At 60.9% G+C, this 21,661-nt stretch overlaps 1 protein-coding gene across 3 annotated transcripts in view; it reads left to right on the top strand.

Moving 5' to 3' along the window:
• Nucleotides 1–248: 248 nt before the first annotated feature.
• RORC (RAR related orphan receptor C) overlaps nt 249–21,661 on the top strand; it is a 69,410-nt gene continuing 47,997 nt past the window's right edge. For 2 of the 3 annotated variants that reach the window (XM_044991869.1, XM_044991868.1), the window contains exon 1: nt 20,717–20,804. In XM_044991869.1, the coding sequence (XP_044847804.1) occupies nt 20,717–20,804 (88 nt within the window). Of the gene's footprint in view, nt 377–20,716; nt 20,805–21,661 lie in introns of those variants that run through there. The other variant, XM_044991870.1, reaches the window with a different exon arrangement.

Raw genomic sequence — 21,661 nt, 5'->3', positions numbered from 1 at the left:
GCTGGAATGGGGAGGAGGGATGCAGTGGGGAGATGCTAGAGAGTATGGGGCGGGGGGCAGGGATGCAGCGGGGAGCTGGGCTGGGGATGCAGCAGGGCTGGGAGGCCGGGGCGGGGCTGGGGAGACGCTGGGCTGGGAGGGTGCAGGGGGCGGGGCTGGGGTGCAGGGGGCGGGGCGCCTCTGCTGCCCGCCCGCCGCTATTGCAGCCGCGGCTCCTCGGGGAGCGACTCCTCTCCCCTGCCCGGCGCGTCCCTCCCTCCCCAGCGGCGGCTGCACTCGGCTGCCCGGGCAGAGGCGCCGAGGGTCCGGCCCCAGCGCGCAGCGGAGCCCATGGAGCCCGGCGGCGGCAAGCGGCAGCGGGACGGAGCAGGCAGAGGTGGGGCTGGGGGGAGCTTGGCACAGCGGCCGGGAGCGCGCGGGGACGGGGGTATCGGGGCAGCTGGCGGGGGGTATCGGGGCAGTTGGTGTTTGGTGAAGGGGAGTGGGGGTATCGGGGCAGCTGGCCAGGGGGTGACGGGGGGTATCGGGGCAGCTGGCCAGGGAGTAACAGGGGGTATCGGGGCAGCTGGCCAGGAGGTAACAGGGGGGTATTGGGGCAGCTGGCCAGGGGGTGACGGGGGGTATCGGGGCAGCTGATGAGGGGGTAACAGGGGGTATCGGGGCAGCTGGCAAGGCGATAACGGGGGGTGTCGGGGCAGCTGTCGGGAGGGGTATTGGGGCAGTTGGTGTTTGGTGAAGGGGAGTGGGGGTATCGGGGCAGCTGGCCAGGGGGTAACAGGGGGTATCGGGGCAGCTGGCCAGGGGGTGACGGGGGGTATCGGGGCAGCTGATGAGGGGGTAACGGGGGGTATCGGGGCAGCTGGCCAGGGGGTAACAGGGGGTATCGGGGCAGCTGGCCAGGAGGTAACAGGGGGGTATCGGGGCAGCTGGCCAGGGGGTGACGGGGGGTATCGGGGCAGCTGTCAGGAGGAGCATGGGGTATCGGGGCAGCTGGCAAGGCGATAACGGGGGGTGTCGGGGCAGCTGTCGGGAGGGAGTGGGAGGGGTATTGGGGCAGTTGGTGTTTGGTGAAGGGGAGTGGGGGTATCGGGGCAGCTGGCCAGGGGGTAACAGGGGGTATCGGGGCAGCTGGCCAGGGGGTGACGGGGGGTATCGGGGCAGCTGGCAAGGCGATAACGGGGGGTGTCGGGGCAGCTGTCGGGAGGAAGCGGCGTGGTGGTAGGGGGGGGTATGACTGGTGGGGGCAGTCAGTGGTGAGGGGCAGTTAGCAAGGGGGAGCAGAGGGGGCCAGTGGGCATCGTGGTGGCTGGCAGGACAGTAGGAGAAGCTGGAGAGCAGCAGGTGTCCCTGGCAGGGCAGAGGCCTCTGGGTGTCGTGGCACCCAGTGGGTGTCAGCAGGACACCGTGGGCATCGGTGGCAGCTGCCAGGGGAGGTGGGCTGAGCAACGCTGCAGGTGTCACGCTGGTGGGTGCACGGGAGTGGGCCGGGGGGGGAGCATTGGAAGGAGACTGGGACCAAATCTGGCAGCGATGGATGGCTCGAAGGGATCGCCCTGTGTGCGCTTCCCAGCATGCCCGGGGACAGGCTGACCCCTCGGCCGGGGGCACCTAGATGGGTGGGGGAAGTTTTTACCTTCTTGCCTCACTTCGTCTTGTCCCATTTTGTTGACTTGGCAACCTGGTCTCTGGCCCGGTGTTGTTTATTCTGCTTGCCGGGGCTTGGTTTTGCTTTGTAGCCGTGCCCCTCTGCTATCCTGCCTGGTGTATCGGCAGTGGAGCTGTGCCAGCCAGGAACGTTCCCTGGGCGCTGCAGTGTACGTGTTCGTATGCCCTCTGCCAACAGGGATCAGAACTATGGAACTGTGTGTCATGCGCCCTATACTGCTCGGCCAGAAGGGAGAGTCTCCTTTAGATGGGTGGTAGCGGGGCTCTGTGTCCTACCCCCTTGCTTAGGGAGGGAGGATGGCCTAATGGCTAAGACACTCTCCTATAGCAGGAGAGCTTAGTTCCATTCCTTCCCCTCTCTGGGCCTCAGTTTCCCCATCTGCACAGTGGGGACAACGACTCTTCCTTTGTCTGGCCTGTTTATCTGTGATCTCTTTGGGACAGGGATGGTCTCTCAAAGGGGACCTGATCCTAGCTGGGACTCTCCTAAGTGCTGCTGTAATCCATCTAATAAAGTTTCCCTTTGCCGTGAGGTACCAAGAGGTGTAAAGTCCCTGTGGATTTTTTTTTAATAGTTCAGGCCTCTCTAGTTTGTGAGGTTCCCCCCCCCTTCTTTTCTCCCTGAGTTGTAAACAAAATCAGCTGCTTCTGTCCAGAACCTTCAGTAAGTGATTTGCACGGTAGCTGTGGCGCGGCGTTAAATCAGGGAGCGTCTGACCGTGGGCTCTTTTCTGCGCTGTGAATACAGATCTCGTGGCAGCCTGTCCCGTTTCCGAGTTACTGTTCCTCTGCCTCTTGGAGCGAAGCTTCTTAAACGCCTTCCGCATGACTAGCCCCACCACTTGGTGTCCTCGGGGGGCGTAGAGTCCAGCACGCTGCGGGGCCAGGGATGCCACGCGGGGGGAACAGCTTGCAGAACTTTGCCTGATGCTTGCAAACTCCCTGCTGCCTGGGACCTGTGACAACAGATGCTTCCCCCGCGCAGAGGACAGCGGAGCCTGGGATAGGCGAGGGCCCTGCGGGGAGTTTTCCATGGTGGCCTATTGCTTGACTCCGTGGTGCCTTTAGAAGGACCCGTGAGGAGGGACCACAGGCCCCAGGCAGGTTTTACAGACAGCGCCCCCCCCGATCCCAGAAACCTGCTTCTGAGCTGGGGACGGTCGGGTGGAGGGATATTGCTGCGGCTGTTCATTGCCAGCTGGGGGGTGACCAGTCCTTGGCTGGGCTCTGAGTGAAACCCTGGAGAGGCAGGATGGCCTAGTGGTATGGCCCTGGCCATTTGGGTGACCTGGGTTCACTTAGCCTCTGTGCCTCAGTTTCCCCACTGAGTCAGTGCTCACAAGGCTAAAGTCGGTGCCTCTTCACCCTCCTGCATCCCCTTATGGACCTGCTTTAAGTGCTGGCAGCAGGGTTGTCTAGTGGCTAGATGTAGGGACACAGTCCTATAGCTGTGGGACCCCCTTCCCAGAGCTGAGACAGGGGAGTGTGGTCGGGGCAGCGCGTTGGGACTCCTGGGCGCTGGGCTCCTTTCCCAGCCTGGGACGGGAGCACGGTCTAGTGGTTGGAGCAGTGGATCGGGTTTTAGGAACCCTTGGTTCTGTTCCGAGCACTGGGATGGGGAGTGAGTTCTGGTGGTTGGGTGTTAGGGCTTCTTTGTTGGTTCTGGCAGGGAAGGAGGGAGCTCCAGTGGATAGAAGGGGGCAGAGACTGGAAGTCAGGACTCCTGGGTTCTATCCCTGGCCCTGTGAGAAAGGGTGACCTTATGGATAGAGCAAAGGGGGAGCTGGGGGGTCAGGACTCCTGAGTTCTTTTCCCCCAACTCTTCCACTCTCTGTGGGGCTTGACCAAGTTCTCGCTTTGTGCCTCAGTTTACTGCTTCCCTTTGTCACTGTCCGGAGGGTGGAGCCGTGTGTCATGAGGCTGTGAGTGCTGGTGAAGAGCTCAGGGATCTTGGGACATGTGCTTGGCCCCAGGGCATTGGCTAATGCCGCCATGCAGGAGCAGCAGGTGGGTAGTGGTGGAGGCACTGGGAGGCACCAGGGTTACTGGCAGTGGCTGGCGTTGCCTAACGCCGGCTGAGTTGCTGTCATGCAGACGAGGCTGTTGTTTTCCCTTTGGGGGGGGTGTCTCCTTGGAAAGGCCCAGCGCTGGCAGGGTAGGTGCCCGCACACTGGGGAGGACTGGGGTGGAGGGATATTGCCGTAGCTGTTCAGTGCCCGGCCCGGGGACCGAGCCCCAACTGGGACATGAACATGTTACTGGAGGGGCAGGATGGCCCAGTGGTTAGCACACTAGCCTAGGACTTGGTTTGATTCCAAAGACTCCCTGTGGGACCTGGGACTCCTCACTTAGTCGCTCTGTGCCTCGGTTTCCCCATCTGTACAATGAGGATAATATTCCAGCCTCACATGGGGGCACTGAGGATAAATACGTTGAGATTGTGCGGTGCTCAAATACTATGTAATGGGAGACAGGTACGTGACCACCGATAGCTCCCGGCCAATGGGAGATTCAAGTAACTATGAAGCCCTGAGCCTAACGCCTCCCTTGTCCTCTCCCTCCGCAGGGCCCGGACCTCTCCTGGGGGCAGTGGAAAAGCCTGTCTCGCATCCCCCTCTGGTGGCTGGTCTGCTAATGCATAATAGCCTACTGCTGCCGGGGGATGGAGTTCCTCCTGCAACCCCAGTGACAGAGGGGCCTGGGTGGCTGTGTTGAAGACCCTGGGTCCAGCCGGGGTGGGGTGGTGGAGGGACGAAGCCCCTTTCCCATTGGGAGATCACAGCGTCCAGGGCGTGCAGATCTCCTCAGGGCAGAGGCTTTGGCATATGAATGCCCTGAGCCCTTGGGGATCCCAGCAGACACCTGTGGGACTAAGGTTCTGGCTGCCCAGCAATACAAAACCAAACCCGTGGCAAGAGGCTCCCTTAAGATAGGTCCCAAAGGATCCTGGTTGCTTTCCTGGGGTAGTGTCTGCAGCGCAAGAGAAATTAGCGTTAGCTGCTCTTGGATCCTAGGCTGGTTGCATTTACACAGAGGAAGGCAAAGTGGTTAGAGCAGGGAGGATTGGGAGTCAGGTCATATTCTCAGCTTGGGGAGAGGAGTGGAGTCTAGTGGTTAGAGCAGGGTGGGGTTTGGGCGTAAGGAGTCCTGGGTTCTATTCCCAGCTCTACTGTTGGCTTGCTCTGAGATGCTGGGGCCGTGCCTCAGTTTCCCCATCTGTAGGAAGGGCATAACAACACCAGCCAAGCGTACTTTACAAGCAGCATGACGCGGCCTGGATGAAAGGCGCTGTAGCAACATATTAAGAACGCTGTGTTATACAAGAGCTAATTGATGTTGTGAGTAGCAGCGAGGACTGGTCAGCCGGCCGAGAGCATGTGCCAGGTGTGGTTACTGGCGAGGGCGTCTGTAACCACCTCTGGGATACACGGTGGCACATACCGCTAGGGAGGTGCCTGTGTTTTTCATCCCATGCAATGCTCAGGGTGGGGTCAGCCCAGTGCAGCAGCCTGGGCATTGCCCTCCCCTGGGATCACCATTTCCCCATGGCTTCATTTCAGCAGGATCCCCAGCATTTCCTAGGCCCCAGTGACTGATCCGTGCCCCTGTCCCTCATCTCTGTAGCTTGGCTCCCAGCGTCGCCCTTGGGAGGGACGGAGGACCCGGCTTTGGGCGGTGCTGCAAAATTTGCAGCCAGGAAAGAGCCAACATGGCTGGGTAGCTGGGGCACTGACGTGGGGGACCTGGGTTCTGTTCCCCGAGTAGGCAAGTTACACCCCTCTGTGCCTCAGTTTCCCCTCCCACCCTGTGTCCGTTTAGACTGTCAGCTCTTCGGGACTGTCGCTTGCTCTGTGTCTGTACGACGCCTGGTGCAGTGGGCCGCACTGGTGCTACCGTAATGCACCTAATAATGCTCCGGTGCAAACCGAGGGGTACCCCCAGCCCCGCTCGAGGCTGGTTTTGATGGGTTGCTTCACAAACAGGGCCAGTGAGAGCGGCACCACCCCCTGCAAACTGCACGTGCTCACGCTCCCCTCCCCCCCACTTTTATTTTTAACCAGAGGGATGTAAGCTAATTATGTTAATGCGCTGGCTGTGGCGTGGGGGCAAAGCCGGCTCATGGCGCTCGACGCTGCCTGCTGCGTAATCCCGTGGTAATCCCCACCCGGGGGTCGCCCCCGTTTCAGCAGCTGGGGCCTGGCTGAGGTGGGAGACCCAGGCAGCACCAGGGACTCGATCCTGCCAAGTGCGGCGCCCCCCCCAATCGATGGGGGGGCATTTGGCAGGATTGGGCCCGTCTGCACGGCTCCCCCTTTGCCAGGAGAGAGCTGCCCACAGGGCAAAGTTGCAAAACTATAGAATATTATATTCTCGTGGGGGCCTGGGGAAAATTGCCCTGCTTGCCCCACCCTCTGGGCGTCCCCGAGATGGGCCCCTGTTCCTCTCCAGCCATGCCGGCCCTACTTCAGCCTGCAGCTGCTGCGTGTCTGCACCCCTCTCTCCGTCCCTTCTAGTCAATCCAGATTCGGGCAGTGTCGCTAGCGATGACCAGCCCCACCGGGGCTACGCCGGCCTTGCTCAGCCAGGTGCCTTGTCCGAGGCGCCCCGGGCTAGCGAACGTGGGGTGAGCTGCGTCCCCAGCCTGCTGCTGCAGCACGGCCCGTGCCGCCTTCGGGACGCCTCTGCCACCTTTCTAGGGCTTCGCGCCTTCTTTAATTGGTGTGAAACTGCGCCCGAGCGGCCCACACCCACTGGGCGGCCTGTTGCAATCAGCGTGTGGGCGCCTGTGGCAGACGGAGCTCTTCGTTTTCCTCCCCTGGCCTTTCCAGCCCCCCAGCTGCAGGGGCAAGGGGCTTCTTCATTAGCCCGGCACCAGTCGCAGGACATCTGGAAAGGGCGGAGCCCAGCTCCTTCCATCTTTCAGGCCCAAGAAGCCCGTGGTGCCTTCGTCTCACAGAGAAGGGAGCCGCAGATACCCTGGCACCGCTGGGGGCTGAGAGGGAGAGATGACACCCCCTCGCGTGTGTGGGTGCAGCTCACAGTGGAGAACTCCAGGGGGCGGTAGCAGTGGGCTAGCGGCTCATAAACGATCGGAGCGAGTTAAAATAAAGAATCTGGTGCAATCAAAGAGGTTCTTCGCGTGGGGCGGGGTTGCTAAAGGTGGCAGGGGACCACCCGGCCTGGGGGCCCCAGCGTGGAAGAAGGTCGAGCAGCTGTCGGCGTCGTGCCCAGAGATCTCGCTGCACTGGTACGACAGGCCGCGATCTGACCCTCTATGGGGTGCCGATGCTTTGCTTCTTGCTCCCTTTAGCCTCATCTTGCTCAGTTATCTGGGACTCCGCTCGTGCTAGGGGCTGTACAAGCCTGGGACAAAGGGCTGGTCCCTGCCCAAGCAATGAAAGGTTCCTCCGTCAGATCTAGGCCCCCATGTGAGCCAGTGGGAGCCCTCCCATCCGTTCCCATGGGCGTCGCTCTTGTTGCGGCTGGATTAGATGGATTTGTGCCCCCTCCAGTGCTGGCTAGTCTCTGTCTTGTCCCTACAGTCTCCTCCCCACACCTGCCCCCCGGCCCCTTGCCTGTAGGGCTAGTGAATAGCAGTCAAGGGGGAGGATTCACAAGTCACAGGCCGGCAAGGGCAGAGGTGCCTTCAGCTAAGTCTCAGAGTGACGTGGGGTTTTGGAGAGGGGAGTTGGATGCGGAGGAGAAGGCTCGCACGCCCCACAGCGACGGGCTGGCGAAAGTGGCTGGCGTTGGGGTGGGGAGCGGGGAGGAGAGGCTGGCTGGGTGCTTGGGAGCTGGATCCCGCAATGATGGGAGGGGCAGCGGGTGGGTGTGTGCTGTGCTTGGCACAGGAGCGTGGAGTGGTTGGCGGGTGCTGTCCTTGGTGAGGGCTTCTGGGCACATGCTGGGCATGGCATGGGCTCGACATAGGGGCCTGGTGAATGCCACGTGGGGCAGAGGCCAGCAGGCAGGTGCTGAGCTGTGCTGGGGATGGGCTGATGGGCAGGTGCAGTGGGGGCACAGGCGCTGGCAGGAAGGCGAGCTGGCAAGTAGGTGCTGTCCATGGCACGGGTGCTGCATGGGGGCAGGGTGTGTAGTTGCTGCATGGGGTGTGGGGTGCAGGCTGGCAGGCGGGTGCTGTGTGTGTGTAGGGGGGCTGGCGGACAGTCGCTATATGGGTTGCGAGCTGGTGAGTGTAAGAACGGCCAGACTGGGTCAGAATAATGGTCCATCTAGCCCAGCGTCCTGTCTTCTGACCATGGCCAATGCCAGGTGCTTCAGAGGGAATGAACAGAGCAGGGCGATTTTGGGTGATCCGCCCCTGTTGTCCAGTCCCAGCTTCTGGCATTCAGAGGTTTAGGGACAACCAGAGCGTGGAGTTGCATCCCTCACCATCTTGGCTAATAGCCATTGAAGGACCCCCCCCTCCAGGAACTTGTCAGGTTCCTTTTTGAACCTAGTTACACTTTTGGCCTTCACAACATCCCGTGGCGGTGAGTTCCCCAGGCTGACTGTGCCTTGCATGAAGTGCTTCCTTATGTTAGTTTAAAACCTGCTGCCTGTTAATTTCATTGTCTGACCCCTGGGTCTTGTGTTAGGTGAAGGGGGAAATAACACCTCCCTAGTCACTTTCTCCGCACCAGTCATGATGTTATAGACCTCTCCTATCCCCCCTTAGTCGTCTCTTTTCTCAAGTCAAAAAGCCCCAGTCGATTTAATCTCTCCTCCTATGGAAGCTGTTCCATCCCCCTAATCATTTTCATTGCCCTTCTATGCACCTTTTCCAATTCTAATAAATCTTTTTTGGGGAATGGGGGTGACCAGAACTGCCCGCCGTATTGCTGATGTGGGCAGACCATGCCTTTGGATAGGGGGGTTATATCTTCTGTCTTGGTGCTGTGCTGGGTTCACTTGCTGCGCTGGTTCTGCGTGGGGAGCGGTGCAGGCCGATGGCAGGGACTGGTGACAGGCGTGGTCCTGGCAAGCAGAGGGCCTCGTGTGGTGCCAGGGAACCCACAGAGATCCGCTGGGGTCAGGGTCTTCCTGCTGCCGGCTGGGATCCCGTCTCCATTGGCGCTGGCCCGCTGGAGGAGCCCGGTGCCCAAGCTGCCCCGGCCGGGCTGTGTCGCCAGGACGCTGCTGGGGTGCGGGGTGGGATGCACCTGCTAGCTGGGGATTAGCGCTCCAGAAGCTGAGCTCTGTACTATCAGCATCAGCAGCTGGGCATGCTCTCCTCCCCACGGCACAGACACTGCCCGCCCCTCAGCTCTGCCCCGCTTCCCCCATCCCACCCTCGCCTGCTCCCACAATGTCCTTTGCTACCCCTGAGCCACCTTCCGTGGGTCCCCTCCCCGGGGGGCTTTGTCCACTCCCCACCCTCAGATCCAGCTGTGCTAGGCCAAACGCCTCCCTGGGGATTTCAGTTGCATTGCCTCAGAGTCGGGTTTGGCATGGCGTCCGAGCAGGGGAGTGGGGTCTAGTGGTTAGACAGGGGTGGGGGTCCTGGGAGTCAGGACTCCTGGGTCCTATTCTCAGCACTAGGAGGGGATTAGGGTCTAATGGGTTAAAGGAGGGAGGGCTCGGGGGTTAGAACTCCTGAGTCCCATTCTCACCTCTCAGAGAATGTATGGTCTAGGGGTTAGAGCAGAGGGAATGGCAGCCAGGACCCCTGCGTCCTATTCCCAGCTCTGCCACTGATTTGCAGTGTAATTCAGGGGAAATCATTTCTCTCTGTGCCTCGGTTTCCCCTTCTGTAGAACAGAACAGCGCTTAGCTTAGATTCATAAATTTCAAGGCCAGCAGGGACCTGGAGCTGTGAATGATAACCGGCCCGAGACCTGCCCTGAATTAATTCCTCTTTGAACTAGAGCAGAGCTTTTAGAAATGCAGCCAGCTTCGATCCAAAGCCAGGGGACCCGGGCGGGTTAATTTCTCTTTGTAAAGGACTTGTTAAACTCTTGGCTGCGTAACTACTGGGCATTTCCCCCTGGGGAGCAGATACATGTGTGTATGAGCATGTGGGGAGAGGAGCCCCTGCTTGCCAGCTCGTAACCTGCCGTGCGGGGCCATTCCAGCCCTGTTTGCGTTGCACTGAGAGGCTCTTTGTGCTGGGGGCTGTCGCTTCATCCAGCTGAAATAACAGCCAGCTCTGGGGTGGGACCCGGTCGCTCCTTAACAGCCCACAGCAACAGGCCGGGGAAGCAAAGATCCAGTCAGACCAGCAGGGGCGGCTTGGGGAATGAGGGTGTGCTGGCTTTGGAGAGTCGCCCGGCGCGGTGTCCTGGCGGGGCGCTGGCCGTTTGGGGAACAGGGAGGCTGGGCTGTTCCACACCGGGAGCCGCTGAGTCAGCGCCATGGAATGCTGGGAAGGCTGCCATGGAAATGTTGGCTGTCAAAGCCCCAGCGGGCCGCGGCAGCGCCTAATAGCGCCTCTTTCCTCCTGAGCGACGTGCAGGAGCTACTGGCGGGTGCCGTACGGGTGGCAAGCAAAGCAGGGGCTGTTTGGGGGAAGGGGCAGCCCCCGCGTCTGTCCCACTCCACCCTCCCCTTTAGGAATGTACAGCGCTGGGTAACGTTAGGGAGTGCGGCCTCCCGGGTCCATTCTTTAATGCCCATTTCACAGAAAAGGAAACTGAGAAACGGGGAGGGGGGAGCTGAGAATAGAACCCAGGAGTCCTGGCTCCCAGTCCCCTGCTGTAACCACTAGGCTTCACTCCCCACCCAGATCTGAGAAGAGAAGCCAGGAGTCCTGATACCTGGTCCCTTCCACAGCTGGGATCTGGGAGTCCTGACTCCCTCTAGGTCCTGCCTGCAGTCCAGGGATGGAGCATGCCCAGGTCATGGGCACAGGGGCCAGGAGTCAAGGCACAGGTGTTCTGGTTCTGCCTCTGCCACTCAAGTCACTCTGTTATTCCGTGCCTCAGTTTCCCCATCGGTGACCAGACGGGGCTGTTTTCCCATATTCATGGGGGTGGATTGTGAGATTCACAGAGTTCCTGTCTGTCAAACTCTGGTTCACCCTCCATCAAATGACGGGGTAGGAGGGCAGAATGCTGTCGTCAGACCTGTCCCATCGCGGGTGAGTCTGCGGGGGGCGGGATGGGCTCCAAGAGGGAACGTTGTGGGTGCAAGATTTCACCCCAGGACGGGATCGGTGCTGAGTGCAATCCCCTGCAGGGGGTTCAAGGCCTCGCCTGTTGCTTGAGCATTTCAAAGTGGGGGCTCCCCTGCGTGGGGGATCGGAACAGAGTGTCGCCTCTGCAGAGCTGCCCTGCATTGTTCCCGTCAGTTTCCCTGCGGAGACCAGCCCTTTGCCCTCAGCAGGGAGTGTCTCCTGCCCTGGCTGGGTGCGCTGGGAACCTGCGCTTTCCCTGCATTGTAAATCACACCAGAGGTCTCCCCCTGTCCCTTTTGCAGCCAGGCCTCCAGGATCCGCTGCCTTTAGCCCCTTCGCTCTCACCAGCTTGGTGGCCCTGAGCCATCCGGCTTGGGGAGAAAGGGAGGCTGGTTGTAAAGGGATTTTTGCCGCGAGCCGCTTTGTGACGCCTGGCGAAAACCTTTCTGCTTTCGTCCCTCTCGCTTGGCAGCAGGGAATTAGCCCGGAGAAAGGAAAGGAGTTTACTGGGTGGATAAGTGTTCTCCGCTCCCGCCTCCCGGCCCCCATCCGCTCCTGCAGGTGGGAGATTATTGCATTAACGTAACGGAGGCAGGTGGTTAGTGATGGCTAAGCAGTATCCTTTCCCAGGTCGCCTGCCTCTCTCCGGAGCCCCGATCGAAGAGCATCGGAGCCGCGCTCACGTCCTCGGAGGCGGCAGAACTGGCTGCCGAAGGATGAGACTTTAGGCTAATGCCAAGCGGATCCGGTGGGGTCATCTCCCCGGGGGAGCCCCGTCGCCTGAGACGTTGGCTGCTAGACGGGCTTGGGGAGGGGCCCCATGCTGTTCCCCAGGGGACGTGGTCATGCCTAGATGGGAGGCTCACCAGCCAAGCAGAAGGGTCACGATCCCCCTGTTACAGATGGGGAAACTGAGGCTCGGGGGGACAAAGCGATTGGCGAAAGGGAGTGTGCGGCAGAGCCAGGAATCGAAGCCGAATCGCCCCCGAGCTGTAACCCCAACCCCCCACATCCCTTTCTGCCGGCAATATGCCTGGGTCCCTGGGGAGCCGGGCCTCCGTCCCAGCATCCCCTTCACAAACCAGGCAGGACCTGGGGTGGGTCATTTATCCCTGGCTGTAATTTCACCATCTGCAGCCTAGTCCTGCTCCTAATACCCCTGAGCTCCGGGGCGCAGAGCTGGTGACTGGGACCTTGTATTGACCAGTCTTCCCAGAAGCCCTTAGCAAGGCAGCTGCTGCACAGCTGGGCTGTGTCATTGCAAACATCTGGGCCGTGTGACCTCACTACCCCAGCCCCACCCCGCCCTGGGCAGCCCAGACGCAGCAGCCAGCCCTAGGAAGCCTGTGGCAGTGGGGTGGGGAGTGGGGCGGGGGGGGCAGGGTGTTGTCATGCCGACGGGCGCGTGTGTTAGCAGCTCCCCAGTAATTTCACTACAGGGCTTTTAGTTAGTTAGGTTTTTTTCCCCTCCTTGATGTTGGCAGGAATTTGCAGCAGAGCCCGGGGAAGGGTTGGGCTGGAGGAGGCTGCGTCTGGCCTGGCAGAGCCCTGCCGTGGGCTCAGTAGGGGGTCAGGTTTACACCCCGCTGCGCACGGTGAACAGCAGGCTTCAGCCTGAAGACCCTCGGCCCACTATCCCAGCCCAGGGTTCCCCACACAGCTCTGCCGGTGTCCCTCAATCCTGCTCCCCACCGCCCTGCTCTGCCAGTGCCCCTCAGTCGTGACCCACAGCCCCCTGCTACTCCAGACCTGCCCGTGCACCCCAATCTGACCCACAATCTCCTCTGCTGTTCCTGCCCTAATCTCAGTTTGGCTCCTGATGTGCTATAGGAGGGAAGCAGCCGCTAGTGGGTAGAGCAGAGCGGGGGGTTGGAGGCAGGACTCCTGGGTTCCCACTCCACCATTGACTCCATACAAATATACGATACCGGGCAAGTCACTCCCTCTCTCTGCCCAGCTATGACGTGGGGTGAGGTTCACGTTTGAAAAGCTCCCAGTTATTCTTCCCGGCCGGTTTCTCAGCTCACTGGCGGTCGCCCTGGTGCGAGTGACGACTGTTCGATGGATGGCGTCTGAGATGTGGACACGCACTTCTCGGCTGTGTGAAATCCCCGCCATCCACCCCAATTTACCCTCCTGCGTTGCAGCTAACACTGCATCTGGGCTTAGGTCTCCAGGGTTGAAAACTGTGATCTTCCTGTTGTCTATCTTGTCTGTTTAGGCTGTGAGGCAGAGACGGTCTCTTGCTGTGTGTCTGTGCAGTGCCCGGCACAACGGGGCGCTGATCTCAGCTGGGGCAGGGCCTGTCTCGCTGTGTGTCTGGGCAGCGCCCGGCAGAATGGGGCCGTGATCTCAGCTGGGGCAGGGCCTGTCTCTTGCTGTGCGTCTGTGCAGCACCCAGCACCACGGTGCGCTGATGGGAGCTGTTTGGAAATTTTTTCGACAAAATGTTTTTTTTGTTGGCAAAAAATACTAATTTGTTTAAAATGAAGTTGGCTGAAACGTACCGGGTTTGATGAAACTTTTGCCAGGCAAGTTTCTCAGATCCGGGGTGGAATTTTTGGAGGGGGTGACCCCAGAATAGCCAATGGCCTAGTGGGTAGAGCACTCACCCGGGGCGTACAAGACACAGATTCAAATCCCCTCTCTGCCTGATTCAGAGCAGGGATTTGAACCTGGGCCTTCTGCACCCCATAACCACTAGGGCACAGGGTATTCTGGGGTTCTGTAGAAGATTCTCTGTGCCCGCCCCTCCCGATGTGGAATCAAACCGAATGCGACTCATTATGAGGTTTTGACTAAATGGAATTCTCGGTTTCCGGCCGCCCCCGGCCCTGATCTCGGCAGGGGTGTTTCTATGCCTCCATCGCACAACCAGGTGGTACCAGTAATAGTCCAGATGCTGAAACAGCCCATCTGGATCTGAACTGGGGAGCGTCTTGGTCGCTGTCCAACAAGCGGATCTCAGCTGAGGGACCAGCAAAGCAGCCTTGGGTCTGCATCCCACCCCGCTCTTCCAGCCGTCAGCTGCTGCAGCACCTTGCACAGCAACGATTGGCACATCCCCGACAGCCGCGCTCCTACGGGATCCTCCCCCTGCCTGGGGAGAGGTCTGATCCCTGTGCCAGCGAAGCCCTGGGAGCCAGCAGGGTGTGTGTGTGTTGGTCGTTATGTAATAGCTGCCTACCGAGGGCGTGTTGTTTGCCTAGGTGTGAGATTATACAAGAGCTGTGGGTTCTGGATACTCCCTGTGCAGATTGCAGGAGCCAGAGTCCTGAGTGCCGACCATTACGCCATGGGAGCAGCTCTCCTGGGCGGGGAGAGGGTAGCTGGCCGCTGGCCTGGGGTTCTAGAGAGATGGGTTTGAATCCTGGCTCCGCCACTGACTTCTTGTACGAGCCCTGGCAAGTCCCTTCCTCTCACTGGCATCAGTTCCCCGATCTGTAAAATGGGGAGAAATCAGCCTGCCTTTGTGTAGTAGATTGTGAGCTCTGTGGAGCAGGGACTGTCTTGACTTGTGTCTGTGCAGCGCCCGGTGCGCCGGGGCCCTGATCCCAGCTGGGGCAGGGACCGTCTCTCGCTGTGTGTCTGTGCAGCGCCTGGCACAACGGGGCCCTGATCTCAGGTGGAACAAGGACTGTCTCTCGCTTTGTGTCTCTGCAGCGCCTGATATGACTCTCCCAAGCGCTGCCGTAATATAAATTATAGTGACCTGGGATGTGGTTCTCTGTGGGCTTTTGCAGGGGCCTCAGATCATGGATTTTGGCTATTTTTTCCCCTCCGCCATGTGGGCAGGGCCTTGGGCTCCCAGCAGTGAGCTACTGGCAGGGTATGATCCTGGAACCTTCTGTGCTACAAGCACCATCTTCTACCCCTGGAGCTAAAGGAGCAACACCATTAGCTGGTAGCTATAGTAGACTCTTATCCTCTTAGACAGACCAGCTACTAGGAGGGGGACAGAACCCCACGCTCCCTTAGCGAGGTGTTGTTATTACTGACTGCACTGAGCTCCAGGCATGGACCAGAACCCAGGGCACTAGGAGCTGACAGTCTGAATTGGGGCATCTGTCCTGTGTTGGTTCTTGGGATTGAGGATGGGGGGAGAGGGAAGACAGATCCTTTAATCCCTAGATTGCGAGTTCACCCCCGGCCCACCTTGTAGGCACTAGGTGACTCAAGGACTGGAGCGGCTGTCCAGAGTGAGCACCCCAGGTGTGTGTGGGGGTCCCGCCAGGTTGGCAGGGGAGTGGCAGGAAGCTCGCCTGTTGCTGGACTGGCAGCTCTGCAGACATGTAAAAGGCCAGGCCAGGGCTGGGGGGAGCAGGCGGCAGTTCCCAGTGGTGCCCGGCGGCTGGCAGAGCCCTCACTGCAGCATGTGATAGGGAGGCTGCAGAGGGCCGTGGAGCAGGAATTGCACCCAGGCCAGTCCTCCCTCAGCAGCCCTGGCACGGCTCCAGCGACCACGGGCAGCTCCGGCCCAGGCCCGCAAGCTCCCGGCAGCGCTGCCAGCCGACGCCAGCTTGTATCAGGAGTAGAAGCCCTCTGGCGCTCCCTTGGACAGCCCTGGCACCCCACCCCAGAGGCAGCTGCATCTCAGCGCCAGGCGAGGGATCCCTGTATGAACAGCCCTGGCACCCCACCCCAGAGGTGGCTGCATCTCAGTGCTGGGCAGGGGATCCCTGTATGAACAGCCCTGGCACCCCACCCCAGAGGCAGCTGCATTTCAGCGCCAGGCGAGGGATCCCTGTATGAACAGCCCTGGCACCCCACCCCAGAGGTGGCTGCATCTCAGCGCCAGGCGAGGGATCCCTGTATGAACAGCCCTGGCACCCCACCCCAGAGGTGGCTGCATCTCAGCATGTGGCTCCAGACTGGGATAAAAAGCTCTAGGGAGGCAGTGTGGCTGCTGGGTGTGCAGGCAATGGCTGCGAAGGGTCCCAGGCCCCATGTCTGTTCAGGTGCCTCCCTGCGCTGTGACTCAGACACGTGTGGCTGGCAGGCAGCCAAGGCCCAGGAGCTGGGTTATGTAAGCAGGGAGTTCAGGCGAGGCCAGCGTGGGGGTTGGGCCATGCTCCCCCGCCCTGCCCTGCTTCCCCTTGTTCAAATCCCGCCCAGAAGGGGGCAGCAGGCAGCTGAGTGGGCACGGGGTGGCACAGAGGGTCGGACCCTGGGTGGGTCTGACAGTACAGGCGTGCCTAGGGGCTGCGACCAGGATCAGGGTGCCGAGTGCTGCACCCTGACCTAGAGCGGGGTCCCTGTTATGTTAGGTGCTGCATAGATCTGCCCCCACCCCGAGATCGGGGTCCCCCTTGTGCCAGGCGCTGCCTAAACCCGGACCAAGATCAGGCTCCCCACAGGGACCCAGAGGTTGTACAGGCTCCAGTTCCGAGATCAGGGGAGCCAGGGGCCATACGCGACCCAGGACTGGGCCGTACAGGCCCCAGGACTGAGATCAGGGCCCCCACGGTCCAGAGTGAGACAGCCGCTGTCCCGCAGAGCCCCCTGCCATGGGGGTACAAGAGTGGGGGGCGGGATCTCGTCTCTTTCGGCCTGAGATTTTTCTCCAATTCTTCACTATCTTGTGCCACTAACTCTCGGCCTCGCACGTGGCTGGTACGTGAGCCCTTCTGATTGGAGGCGGGGGCCGCCTGCCACTGGCTGGGCTGCCTGATTGGACGAGAGCACCGTGGTCCCTGCCACAAATTCAAAAACGCCCCCACCCCACAAACACTGTGAAAGGCCCACGGGCACTGGCTTAAACTGGGCCAGCTCCGCTCCGGCCTGTGAGGGTGGGAGGGGGGCTTGGAAAAGGGAAATGAACTAAAATCTGCAGGAGGAAACTCTGGGACCATCAGATGCCCGGTGCCACGGCTGACCCGCCCCGAGGGGGATCGGTGCCCCTGTTACCCTCCCTCCCTCCCCCTGAGGGGGATCAGACCCCTTGATAGTTCCGGCTGCTGTGAAGTGTCTCTGCCCTTGAGTGGGGAGCACGTCCCAGATGGGGAGAGGGCCGTGAATCGGGGGCGGGTGTGAGGGAGGTCTCCACTTCCAGCTTCGGCAAAGTGAGCCGGGACAGTCTCAGCTCCTAGTAAGGCAGCCCCCCCCCCTCCAGCCCCCCAAACCGCCAGCTGTTTGGGGGAGAAAGGGCCAGGCCTGAGGCCAGACCCACTTCCCCTGCACACAGGGCTGGACTCTCCGGCCGCAGCGGAGGACACACAGGCCCCTGAGTGCACCTTGCAGCCCCAACTGCCCACCCTGGGTGGGTCCCTCTGGGGGGAGCTCTGGCCGCTCGGCCAGCCCCGTGCTGGGGAACCGGCTCCAGGCCTGCGCAGAGATGGCCCCGGAGCCATGGGGGTTAAGGCGAGGAGCGAAAATAGCAAAGCTGCTTAGGAGGGCGGCGTGGCGAACGTGCGGCTTTCTCCGGGCCCCAGTGCTCAGCAAGCTAATCAGATTGATTTCCCCTTTCGGGGGCGGGGGTGGGGGCGCAATTAACCCTTTGTTATAGTCGGTGGGTCGGGATTGAGGGGCACTGGCAGAGCTGGGGGGAGGGGCTGGAATAGGAGGGGGCTGCGGGTTGGGATTGAGGGGCAAGGGCAGAGCTGGGGGGAGGGGCGGGGGGAGGAGGGGGCTGCGGGGCGGGATTGAGGGGCACGGGCAGAGCGGGGGGGCTGCGGGTTGGGATTGAGGGGCACTGACAGAGCTGGGGGGCGGGGCTGGGATAGGAGGGGGCTGTGGGTCGGGATTGAGGGGCACGGGCAGAGCTGGGGGGCAGGGCTGGGATAGGAGGGGGCTATGGGTTGGGATTGAGGGGCACCGACAGAGCTGGGGGGCGGGGCTGGGATAGCAGGGGGCTGTGGGTCAGGATTGAGGGGCACGGGCAGAGCTGGGGGGGGCGGGGCTGGGATAGGAGGGGGCTGCGGGTTGGGATTGAGGGGCACGGGCAGAGCTGGGGGGCAGGGCTGGGATAGGAGGGGGCTGCGGGTTGGGATTGAGGGGCACCGACAGAGCTGGGGGGCAGGGCTGGGATAGGAGGGGGCTGTGGGTTGGGATTGAGGGGCACGGGCAGAGCGGGGGGCGGGGCTGGGATAGGACGGGGCTGCGGGTTGGGATTGAGGGGCACGGGCAGAGCTGGGGGGAGGGGCTGGGATGGGGGGGCTGTGGGTTGGGATTGAGGGGCACGGGCAGAGCTGGGGGCCGGGGCTGGGATAGGACGGGGCTGCGGCCCAGGATTGAGATGTTTCTCTCACTGTCCCAGATGTGGGCTCCCTAGGTCTGCCGATGCCCCCTCGATCCCAGCCCCCACCCGCTATCCCAGCCCTACCCCCGTCCCCCAGCTCTGGGGTGTACCTTGGTGCCTGGAGGGGGAGGGGAAGTGGAAACTCGCTAAGTAAATTACAACGCGCGGAGGAGGGGAGGAGGTGGGTGCTGGGGAGGCTGAGGGGGGAGGATGCTGCGTCTCTGTGGCTCAGTCCCAGGGGCCACGAGGTTTCGTGCTGCCCGGGTCCAGGTGCTGTGGGGCGCAGGCAGGCTGGGCTGGGCTGTGGTCTGCCCCACATGCTCCCTGGTAGAACTGACCCCGCAGGGTCCTAGAGCGTAGCAGGCTTGGCAAGTTCTGCGGAGGGAGGGGGTGGGGTCCAGTGGTTAGAGCAGTGGGACTGGGGAGTCAGGACTCCTGGGTTCCATTCCCAGCTTTGCCGCAGACTCGTGACCTTGGGCGTGTCGGGGGGGCTGATCCTGCCCCATGTTTTGTAGCGCGCTTGCAGCCCCTCCGGCGAGATGTGCGATTCCAGGGGGTATCGATGCTGATGCTGCCTCTCTCACCAGCCCCCAGAATCCGTCCGGTCCCACGCAGGCAGCGGGATTTCTGCCCCACACAGTGCCCTCAATGCTCTCTGCTGCCTGGGAGCACAAGGCCTTTCTGTGCGGTTTTAGCGTCTCTCCAGTCCCCGAGGAAGCTGGACGACCACGCGGGTTGTCCCTGCCTGGTTATGTCCTCCTCCGCTCTGCCCTAAGAGAAAACGAGCCGTCCATCCCCATCCACCCCCTCTGTCCATCCCGATGCAGCTCCCCCGTCTGACTGTCTACCCAGACAGCTTCAGCTCTCCAGCCCCATCTCCATCTGTACTCCTACCCCCACCTGTCTGTCCATCCATCCATCCCCACGCACCCCATCTATACCTATAACCCTATCAGTCTGTCCATCCATCTCCATACACCACCATCTGTCTTTCCATCCACTCCTGTGCACCCCCATCTATCTGAGGTACTTACCTGGCCTCCCGTATCTTAGTAACCAAGTGCTTCATCCCCCCCCCCTTGGGAGGCAAGACATGCGGTTAGTCTCATTGTCCAGGGGGAAACTGAGGCACAGAGAAGCTAAGTGAGTTGCCCAAAGTCACGCAGGAAGTCTGTGGAAGAGCAGGGACTTGAACCCGGGTCTCCCGATTCCCAAGCTTGCCCCCTAACGACTGTGTGACTGCAGGGGGTTTCTGAGATCCGCTACCGTCCCACCAGGAACAGTGCGGCATAGCTTATTCCTGAGTTAATTATTAATCAGTCTGATAATGCCCACCCGGTCACTGAGTTATTAATCAGGGTGGTGGGCATGTGCTTATGGGGAGAGATCAGTCAGTAAGCGATGGCTCCCACTGAATAATGAAAAGCTCTGGTCTTTCCCCTCAGCTCGCCCCGGCCCTCGGTGTCTTGCGGCACCACCCTGCCCCCCTCCTCTCTGGCCTTGGCGCGTGCAGGCCGCTGCAAGCCTCGTCCTCCGAGCCCGGGGCTTTCCCATCTCACCCCCCTCTCCGCTTCCCTCCTCTGGCTGCCTCGTCCACCGCAAGCTGCTTGGCTGCCCTTCCAGGTCCTTGGCAGCCTGTCCCCTCCCTCCCTGCCATCCTGCATTCACTCCCCCCTCCGCTCAGCCCATGGTCCCAGCCTCCAGCGCCCACCTGGTCCGTTCTCACACCAGCCCCTTGGCGCGCTCTCCCGTGCTGCCCCGTGCGCCTGGGAGGAGCTCGCCGCAAATGTCTGTGAAACCAGCTCATCTCCTCCCTCCTGGCCCTCCTTACACCTTCAGAACTCCGCTGCCGGCTCTGGCCTGCGGCCATGCTGCGAGCCCGGCCCTCCAGCCCGAGCAGGGGGGTGCTCACTGCGCTCCCCCAGCTGGCTTGGTCCGGCAGGTCTTGCATTTAGATTGTCAGCTCGTTGGAGTGGGGGCCGTCTTTTTGTTCTGCGTTTGTACAGCGCATGGCGCCCGGGGGGCCTGGTTTGTGACGGGCTCCTGGGTGCTACCGTAATACACCTAATCAATAATGTACAGCCCCTGGCGCCCGGGGGGCCTGGTTTGTGACTGGGGCTCCTGGGTGCTACCGTAATACACCTAATCAATAATGTACAGCGCCTGGCGCCAGGGGGGCCTGGTTTGTGACCGGGGCTCTTGGGTGCTACCGTAATACACCTAATCAATAATGTACAGCACCTAGCACCGTGGGGACCTGGTTCGTGAATGAGACACCTCGGCGCTACCCCAGTGCAAACAACGATAATAATATTGTTTCAACACATCGAGCGCTTTGTGTGGGTCGTTCCCCAATGCTCTGACTGGTCTCTGCTGTAAGGTCTGCTTTGAGGCCTGGCCCCTGGAGCATTTTCACTCAAAGCAGGAGGTGCTGGATAAATTGGGGTAGGGAATGGGTTGTAGAGCATTTCTCCTGGAGGGTCTAGTGGTTAGAGCAGGGGGGGCCGAGAGCCAGGACTCCTGGGTTCTATTCCCAGCTCTGGGAGGGGAGTGGGGGCTAGTGGGTTAGTTGAGGCTGGGAGGACTGGTAATCAGTCCCCTGGGTTCTATTCTAAGGGGCTGGTGGGCCCTCTTGGTGCCTCAATTTCCCCATGCAGCTTCAGTAGCCATTTGGGAGAGATGGCAGGCTCGTGGGGGGGATGCCTGCAGGGGTCCTACTGTTGCTGCCGTCTCACCCCATCTCTCTCTTGGTTGCAGGCCCGATCGCCATGAAGAAGACGCACACATGTAAGTACAATTCCCGCCAACGGGCCTCTCCACCTTTGCACTGTCCCAGGCATCCTGCCCCAATGGGGATCTCGGGCCCTGCCCCGAATTGAGGCACAAGGAAGATCTGCAAAGCCCAGCACAACCTAGACCCTCTTGGCTCATGTGGGGATGTGTTGTAGCAGACGCAGCGTGGCCTAGTGGGCTGAGCACGGGGGACTAGGACTCCTGATATTGTTGAAATCAAGCCAGGCACCCGCACCGTGCCTCAGTTTCCCTCCAGTACAGTGTGGACAGTGATACCTGGCTGACTCTCGGGAGTTGGGCAGTTCCTTGCTCATGACTACGGTTCTGTTTATAAAGGGCTAATAAGCAAGGGAGAGGTTGGTTAATTAATTATAGAGTCTTGTAATACCCCAGAGCTCAGTAGCTGGTTGATATTAGTCTGTGGCCTCTTCTCGCAATGTAGATGCAGCCAGCTCACGCCTGAAACGGGCTCATGCCGTCGGGTCACCCTGTGTGACAGCAGGGTAGAGTTACCATTGCAACTCGCGTACCCCATAGCAGCCGGCTTTGTCTCAGGGCTGTAAAACCCACCTGCTGGGCCTCGCCGGGGTGGGGTGGGGCTGGGGGGCAGGGCTGCTGGTCCAAAATGGGAGTTATTTGAGCCGGGGATTCCCGAGATACAGTCACGTGACAGCCAAGTGTTAGGGAGCCTGAAGGGGAAGGGGGCGATGGGGGACAAAGAGCCCTTGGCATGGGGAGAGGGGACCCAGAGCCCCTGTTATGAGGCAGGAGGGGAGGGTGGGGGTTGACACAGAGGGGGAGGGGAGGATGGCACCTTGGGAACGGGTGGTGAAAATGGAGGGGTCCAGTGA

The sequence above is a fragment of the Mauremys mutica genome, chromosome 17, assembly GCF_020497125.1.
Source record: "Mauremys mutica isolate MM-2020 ecotype Southern chromosome 17, ASM2049712v1, whole genome shotgun sequence".
Taxonomy (NCBI): Eukaryota; Metazoa; Chordata; order Testudines; family Geoemydidae; genus Mauremys; species Mauremys mutica.
Note: the sequence above shows the minus strand (reverse complement) of the source record. Positions and strands in the feature narration are given on the sequence as shown.